This window comes from Hirundo rustica, chromosome 9, assembly GCF_015227805.2.
Source record: "Hirundo rustica isolate bHirRus1 chromosome 9, bHirRus1.pri.v3, whole genome shotgun sequence".
In the NCBI taxonomy this organism is placed as follows: Eukaryota; Metazoa; Chordata; class Aves; order Passeriformes; family Hirundinidae; genus Hirundo; species Hirundo rustica.
Genome location: NC_053458.1, coordinates 29,943,924 through 29,951,912, shown reverse-complemented (window position 1 = coordinate 29,951,912; position 7,989 = coordinate 29,943,924). Strand labels below are relative to the sequence as shown.

Genomic DNA, 7,989 nt, shown 5'->3' with positions numbered 1-7,989 from the left:
TTTCTGAGCGTGTGGGATTACCTTGAAATCCTTTCTATTTCCAAAGCGTTTTGGCCAGGTAGGATGCCAGGATAGCAGGCAGCGAACACAGCCTGGACAGCCGTGCTGACTCAGCCGCTGCTCCCTGATTTTTGTGTTCCCTGTGGAAGGACACTGAGGAACGGCTGCCATTTGCTGCAAAACCTCAGCCGAACCGCCGGGCTACTTAAAAAGCAGATTGTTTGCCTTGCCCTGGCAGTCACTGCTGTTCTGCCGTGTCCGGGCGCTTCCCTGGGCGTCTCTGCGGCTCCGTCCCTCACGGGCGGGGCTGGCCGGGCCCGGGGCGGGGCCGGGGCCGGAGCCGGGGCTGTGTTTTGTCCCGTGGCCCGAGCCTCTGCCGGAGCCGGGGTTGTGTTTGTCCCGTGGCCGGAGCCTCTGCCGGACCCGGGGCTGTGTTTTGTCCCGTGGCCGGAGCCTCTGCCGGAGCCGTGTTTTGTCCCGTGGCCGGAGCCTCTGCCGGAGCCGGGGTTGTGTTTTGTCCCGTGGCCGGAGCCTCTGCCGGACCCGGGGCTGTGTTTTGTCCCGTGGCCGGGACAGCGGCAGGGCCCCGGCCGCGGCTGCTGCCCAGCACCGCCTCAGGAAGTGAGATCCGCTGGGGCCGCTCCGCTCCCGCGCCGCTGCCATGGGCCAGGCCCGGCTCCCGGCCCTCCGCGGCCTCGGCTGCTGCGTCCTGGTGCTGCTGCTGCTCCTGGGCGGCTCGGGCAGCCCGGGGACAGCGCCAGCGCCCCGGGGACCCTGGCCACGGGAGCAGGGCCCCGTCCCGGAGCGGGGACCTTGGGGCAGGGGCAGGTACGAAGCCGTGAAGAAGCATTTGGGAGCCGTGGGCGCTCTCTCCAGGCGGTATTGGCGGTACCTGGCGTGCAGGGTGTGGCAGGAGGGCTGCGAGGAGGAGGAGAAGCAGCAAGAAGAACGAGAGGCCGGTCCCATCCCAAGTAAGCGCCTTGCTCTGTTCTCTCCCATGTTCTCTCTCTGGCGCTGCTTAGCAGCAGGGCCGGACACGCTGCCGTGCCCGCGGCTCCCTTGGCGCTGCCCTTCCTTCCCGAGGGTTGCCGCCCCGGGCATCTCCCCCCTTGGCACATCCCGGGGTGTGGGGAGCGCTCCTGCACTCCCTAGAGCCCTCTCGGACCAGCTGCTGCCCGTTCCGAGCTCACTGTCCCTCCCCACAGCCATGGTTGCGTCCATGCACCTGGGTGAGAGCTGCCGTGACAGCCTCAGCCGAGCGCCTACTCAAAATGTAAAAAAGCCACTTTCCTGGAACCTCTCTGCTCAGACTGCTCCCGTTTGCAGGCTGGAGCTTTCCTCTGGTGGGCCAGGATTACCTGGAGATCCTCTCTGCCTGGTACTGCAGCTTCGGCAGTTGCTGCGAGACAGGAGACTGCAGGATAACCAACAACATCACAGGTAGGGGCTGTGCTGCTCCTGTGGCTTGTTTTGAGTTTTCCTGTTAAAATGTATTCTAGAAAGTGATGTTATCAAAGGACTTTTCTGAGCAGGGTTTTCTGAGATGTGGGAGGGTGAGAGGCTGAGCTCAGGCCTGTGTCCCGTTTCAAGCTGAGACCAAGGAGAGTTTGTTCCTTGCTGTGCAGCGTATCTGCTCCAGCTTGCTGTGAACCCTGCCTGCATAGCTGAAGTGGGATCCACAGTGGCCCAGGGCCCTGCCCTCGGTCAGGAGGGCACGCTGACACCTGTGTGTAAGCCATGAGTAGGTGTCTTTGTGTTTCACTGTCCCTGAGGCTCCTGGTTCGCAAACCCTGTGCTGGGAGCTTGGGAGGGCCTCTGGGCATCGGTGCTCTCTGCAGCTGCCAAGCAGCTCCGCCTCTTCCTAAAGGAAAAAAGGAGTCACTGGAAGATTTGTGTCTCTTTGGGGCCAGAGGCTGATGCAGGCAGGGTGCAGGCAGCCTGTGGCTTTAATGCCACTTCAGAGTCCTCTCAGCCAGGCAGCCCTGCCACGTTTTCTCCTCGTGTTCCCGACTGCAGTAGCTGTGCAGCAATAGAAGGCTGAGCTCGTGCTCTCTCTGCAGGGCTGGAGGCAGAGCTCAGTGGGCAGCTCCACGGGCAGCACTTGGCCAAGGAAGTGGTGGTGAGGGCGGTGCAGGGGTTCCTGCAGAGCCCACGGCCCCAGAAGGCTCTGGTCCTGTCCTTCCATGGCTGGTCTGGCACGGGGAAGAACTTTGTGGCTCGGATGGTGGCCAGTCACCTGTACCGGGACGGGCTGAAGAGTGACTGTGTCAGGGTGTTCGTCTCCCTCCTCCACTTCCCACATCACAACTACGTGGACTCCTACAAGGTGAGAGCCGACCACACGGGCTGATCCAGTGTGTGGGCTGGAATTCCTGTCCTTCCCATGTGGGGCTGTGGCTTGGGTGTGTGAGTGAAACTGGACCCCACAGCACTGTCCTGTTACTGCTGAGCAGCGCTTGCGCAGCCTCGAGGCTTCCCCCCGAGCCCCTGAGGTCGGTAGGCTGAGGTGTACAAGAAGTTTGGGACGCACCAAAGAGCTGAGCCCTGGTGCCAGAGGGATATCCCATGTCATTTCCTGTCATGCTCAGGAATGAAAGCTGCAGGGAGGGGGTTTGGGGGCAGGAAGCCTTTGCTGAGAGACTGGCTGGGCATCAGTCTGTTTGTGGCAGGGTGGGTGTCTGCCTTTGCACCACTTGATTGCTTTCTTTCCTTCGCTTATTAAACCAACTCATCTCATTTCACCTGACCTCACTCGTTTTCCTGCCTTTGCTCTTCCTGTTCCCTGCCCTGTCCCGCTGGGTGGGAGGGGATGGGGCAGCTGTGGTGCTTGGCTGGGTTATCGCAGGGGCTGCTGACGCTCCTCCCCGCCGCTGCGCAGGTGCAGCTGCAGAGGCAGATCAGCGAGACCCTGCAGCGCTGCAGGCAGGCCCTGCTCATCTTCGACGAGGCCGAGAAGCTGCATTCCAGCCTCCTGGATGCCATCAGGCCCTTCATGGCTCAACACGACAGCGAGGGCCAGGCAGATCAGCAGAGATCCATCTTCCTCTTCCTCAGGTGATTTCTGGTCCCCTGAAGGGATGGGGAAGAACCAGGTATTTATCCCCAGAGGTGTGTGATACAAGGGGCTGAGGCTGCAGGGGAGGGCACAGATGCCTCTTTCCTTTGTGCTGGTTTCCTCCATGTTCAGTTTGACCTATGGATCCTCCCTGGGAATGGGGCATTTGCAGGAGGAGATGAGGTCCAGCGGAGCTGGGACACCCGAGCCAGTGTCTAGACTCGGAATCAAGGAAGCAGAGTCAGTTAATGTGGTGTCACCCTGCCCAGCTGAGCAGATGTCACACTCCAGGGAGCAGAGCTGGGGCTGAAGGTCTTGGTGGGAAGTTGCCACTGCCTGGCTGTGGCTGCAGACTGAGGTGCTGTGGGGCTGATCCTGCCATCAGCACAGCCTGGTTTAGTTGGCTCCTCTCCCAGGAACTCGGCACATGTGCACCCCAGCACTGTCTCTGGGTAGGATGCAGCTGGAGGGGGAAATGGGACATCCCAAAACCAGGATGCGGGGCAGGCACCTGACTGAAGTGCCCCTAAAGGGTGAGAGATCAGCATCTTGGGCCCCTCTTCAGTTTAGGAATTGCAGCCTTGAGCTTGGCTCTGGCAGGAGCTGTTCCTTCTGGCTGCAGGTGAGCAGAGCATTCCTCCTCCACCTCCCACCATCCATGCAAGTGTTCCAACCTCCAGGCTTGGTGTTTCCCTGCCTGTGGGGGACGTGTCTGTGTGCCCAGTGCCCGTGGAGCTCCCCACACCCCGGTCCCCCTGTGTGGAAGGGGCAGGTGCTGCTCAGCACAGGGTGGACGTGCTGCCAGCTGATCTTGTGTGCTGCCTGGAGCCACGAAGGTCAGGAATGGACACTGTCACTCCCCCTCATGCCAGCAAGCAGAGGGGAGCAGGGTGCCTTGGGCTGCAGCAGTGTGTAATCCCAGGGGTTTCATCATTCCTGCTGGCAGTGTGACACTGACCCGCTTTAGGAGGGCTGGCTCTGCCCCAGGGCTGCTGTGGGCATTGGCACGGTCCTGCGGCTTTGCCCGGCTGTGGGAGCTGGGGATGGGGTAGGACTGGCTGCCTGTCCAGCCCAAAGGGGCAGTTTCTGCCCAGTCTGGCTTGGGAGCAGGATCAGTACCAGCTGTGTTCTCCCTGAGAAGGGGTGGGGGTGTGGTGGGAAACAGTGGTGGCTTTTTAATTTTCCCTGCCTCCCACTTGGGGTCCAGAGCCTCTGACGTGAGGATGGGGGTGCAAGTTCTGTGCCTTCCACTGCCTCTCTGCCGCCCACTCACACAAGCTCTGCATACAGCTGGTTCCCAGTTCACTGGGGCATTCACCAGCAGCTGTGGGGGACAGGACACCTTTCCTGGAGCAGCTTTCCAGGGTGAAGGGCTGTCCTGGGACCCTTAGCAGCTGCCAGGACCTTGCAAACCCCACCACAGAGCTGCTCCCACGGGTGTCCAGAGTCCTTAGGTGGGAACGGTGCTGCTGCTTTGTCCCATGGGCAGAGGATGCTTTGCCAAGTCCTGGGCTGACTCTTGAATCCCTGCCCTGGACCTTTTCTTCCAGTGGGACTCCTGCCATGTGCTCTGCCCTTTAACCTGGATTTTGTGGTGGCGTGTTCAGCATTTGGTGTGGAGCCAAGTGTCACCTGCGAGGTCCGTGGCTTCACAAGCCAGGACAGGGGACTGAGGGCGATGGAGGATTCTGCTGCCTCAGCTGGCAGGATGGCAGACAGCTGTGTTAATGCCTGTGGAATGGGGCTCTTTGGGAAGAAAGCTGGCTCTCCGTGGCTGATCCTAGACAGCAAATCCTCTTGCCAGCAGAAGTGCTGGGGCCTGTCTGCAGGGCAGGTGCTGGCAGCTCTCAGCAGTTCAGCTCTGGGGGAACTCTTGAGTGACTTTCTTCTGTCTGCAGCAATCTTGGTGGTAACACCATCAATGAGGTGGCCCTGGAGTTCTGGCGAGCCGGCCGAGCACGGGAGGAGATCCCCTTGGAGCTCCTGGAACAGCGGCTGCGGCTGGAGCTGCAGGACGCTGCAGGTGAGAGCTGGGTTTGCTCAGGGGGCTGTGAGCAGGCTGCCTGCAAAGCTGCCCCTCCGCACCACAGGCCTGGGCCTGGGGGAACACTGAGAGCCCCATCCTTGGTCCCTGTGAGCACGTGGGGAGGGAGCCAAGAGGCCTTGTGGTCCCTTCAGCCCTGGAAATGGCTGGGGGCACGAGGCAGCTCAGTGTCACAGGGCAGTACCTGCCTTCTCTGGGGCTCCAGGCGTCTCTTGGCGCGATTCCTGGAGATGCTCTGAGCAGCTCTGCACGCTTGGCTCCCACCATTCCCGGCTGGATGAGCCCCTGGGAGCCGAGCCTGGCCTCGCAGAGGGGTGACGCTCTCGGGTGAAGCTTCTGAGTTTGCCTTGTGTTGTGCTCCAGAGAGCGGCCATGCCCACAGCCACCTCCTCAGAGAGAACCTCATCGACTTCGTGGTGCCGTTCCTGCCACTGGAATATCACCACGTGAAGCTCTGCGCACGGGACGCCTTCCTGGCCCGTGGGCTTCCCTACACCGAGGCAACGCTGGACCAGGTGGCCCAGATGATGGTGTTTGTCCCCAAGGAGGAGAAGCTTTTCTCCGCACAGGGCTGCAAATCCGTGCCCCAGCGCATCAATTATTTCCTTCCTTGAACGCCAGGTGGGACCTCACGTGTGCTGAAGGTGGTTCTGCACTCTGGCACAGTCGGCAGCAGATGACCCAGCCAGGCACTTGCACAGAGACTTAAACCCCTTGTTACTCCCAGAGCTGTTGCAGGAAAGGAGGTGCATCCCTTACTCCTGGGATCTGGGGACAGCCTGTGCTTGGCTGCGTTTGGACTCTGTCTGGTGTTTTGAGTCCCTTCTTTAGCTGGCAGCAGCCTGAAGGGGTGATGTGGTTCTGCTGGCAGATGCATGTGAGTGGGGACTGGGAATGTCCAAGTCCTTGGTTTGTTGCTGTGTGGTGAAGGGAGGCCTTGGACAGGCTGGTCCTGTTTGAGGCAGTGTGGCCGAAGCCACGTCCCTGTCCCCAGTTTTCTCTGTCACTTTACAAGGTCACCCAGGACTCTTCCGCTGGAGTTTTGGGCTGTTGCTCTCCTGCCTTTCTAAGGTGTCTGCTGCTCAGAGACACACGGGCCAGGATCGTTGTCTGTGCAGGGAGAAAAGGACTGAATAATCTCCTCTGGAGATGCCAAACCATAGCTCTGACCTTGGAGTGCCCACTTCTCACTGGAGTCTTCCGTTGTATGGAAGCAGCTGCCGGGGTGAGGGGAACTCCTGCTGCAATTATTTTGCTGTGGGGGTTGGTGAAGAGCCCGTTTCCTTCACTGCAAAACCACAGATGGGAGAGAACTCCTCTGCCAAGGGCAAAGGGCAGGTGAGGAGGATGGTGGCTGAAGCATCAGGCTGCAGCTGAATGTAAGTTTTCATGGAAGCAGTGAAAACTTGGGGTTTTTCCTTCCCTTTTTCATTTTTCTCTTCAGTGCATTTCATGCTGAGGTTTTTTGGCTGGTATCAGCATTATTATTAGTATTATTATTACAAGGGGCTGTTTGCTGTCTGGGTACTCGCCAGGTGATAAGCGTGTTGCAGCAGGTCCCAAAAAATTTCGTCAGTGTTACGGGAATCACCCTGTGACCTCTGGGTCAAAATTCCCTTCCAACAGGGCCGTGCTGGCGAGGAGTGGAACAGCACCTGCCAAGGCCAGGGCTCGGCCTCCCTGCCACCCCCACGGGGGACCTTTGGTCTGGTTTAAGCTTTGACCCATTTTGCGGTGCCAGTGATGAGCAGCACCGCCTCTGGGAAGCACTGAGCAGACAGACACACAGCCACGTCTGAGTCCCTGGGTGCCTCGCCTTCGCTGGCTCCTTATCTAAGGAGGCTTCAAGGCAGAGATGAGCCGGCTGCTTTCCCACTGCCCAGCTGCTGCAGCTGTGTGGAATGGAGTTCAGGCTGTGCCAGCCTGTGTGAGCAGGCATTTCTGAGACTTGGTTTATGCTTAATCTCAGGTGTCAGAAACCTGGGAAACATTGGGGGCGAAGCCTCCAGCTGGAGCAGGGAGCTGCTGCCTCACAGGACACAGCTGGGGTTGTGTTTGGTCACCTGGGCAGACGGTTCAGCGAGCTGTTTGCTGAGGGTTAGTTGCCAGAAGGTTGTGTATAAGCCAGGATTTTTTTAAATATCAAGAACTCTTCAGCTGGGTTGGGCTGCCACAGGCTGGGGTGGCAGGAGCTCGGTGTGGGGCTGGTTTGAGGCGGGCACGGGAGCAGCTCTGGCTGTGGCTGCTGAGGGAGGAGGTGGTGCCATTGACAAGGGCAAGGCAGGAGCTGCTCTCTGCTGGGTCACAGGTGTGTGTGTCTCACTTGGGTGTGCTCTGATCAGCCCCACAGAGCTGCTCTCTGACCCTGCCAGGACAACAGTTTGGTTCTAAATAGATACCGCATAAATAAAGATACTGCTTTTTTTGCAACCTGGTGGAATTAAATTATTTCTCTTCTTAACAATTTTTTTTTTACCCAAATGAACGAGCTTCTGGTTAGGACTGAGCTACTTGAAATATTCATTAAGAGGAGAAAAAAACCAAAAACCAACAACCCAGCATCTACTCAAGTGGTTTTTGCCAATAAAATATTGCAACCTTTATTTAAAACAAAATGCAAATTGGCAAAACTTTGTGGAACGACAGGCAAAGAGGCCCTGCCAAGGGCCTTATTTACATCAAGTTTAACACTGTTCGCAGTTCACAGTCAGACGATAGTGAGAGAATTAAATTAGAAAAACAACCAAAATATATTACAATAACAATTAAAAAAAAAACAGAAACAGTTGACAACACTGCTAAGAGTGATTGGTGATTAACGTGTTTCATTTCAATCCATTCCCGCCCTCCATACCAATACAAACAGTGCCGTGTGAGCCGAGTCTCCGTG

At 58.3% G+C, this 7,989-nt stretch overlaps 1 protein-coding gene across 2 annotated transcripts; it reads left to right on the top strand.

Annotated features, from left to right (window-relative positions):
* The first annotated feature begins 379 nt into the window (after positions 1-379).
* TOR3A (torsin family 3 member A) lies at positions 380-7,529 on the top strand. Of its 2 annotated transcripts, none has more exons than XM_040072545.1 (6): positions 380-971; positions 1,327-1,440; positions 2,061-2,326; positions 2,879-3,054; positions 4,954-5,078; positions 6,726-7,529. In XM_040072545.1, the coding sequence occupies exons 1-6, from the start codon at positions 662-664 to the stop codon at positions 6,896-6,898; spliced, it is 1,164 nt and encodes a 387-aa protein (XP_039928479.1). In that variant the 5' UTR covers positions 380-661; the 3' UTR covers positions 6,899-7,529. The 2 variants fall into 2 exon arrangements, with proteins under 2 accessions (XP_039928479.1, XP_039928478.1); XM_040072544.1 differs by having other exon boundaries at positions 5,463-6,869.
* Positions 7,530-7,989: the final 460 nt, after the last annotated feature.

Bases quoted from the DNA above. Each gene is read 5' to 3' on its own strand.
- TOR3A (XM_040072544.1), top strand. From the start codon at position 662: ATGGGCCAGGCCCGGCTCCCGGCCCTCCGCGGCCTCGGCTGCTGCGTC. The intron at 2,327-2,878 runs GTGAGAGCCGAC...GCCGCTGCGCAG, and splicing joins ACTACGTGGACTCCTACAAG to GTGCAGCTGCAGAGGCAGAT. The intron at 5,079-5,462 runs GTGAGAGCTGGG...GTTGTGCTCCAG, and splicing joins GGAGCTGCAGGACGCTGCAG to AGAGCGGCCATGCCCACAGC.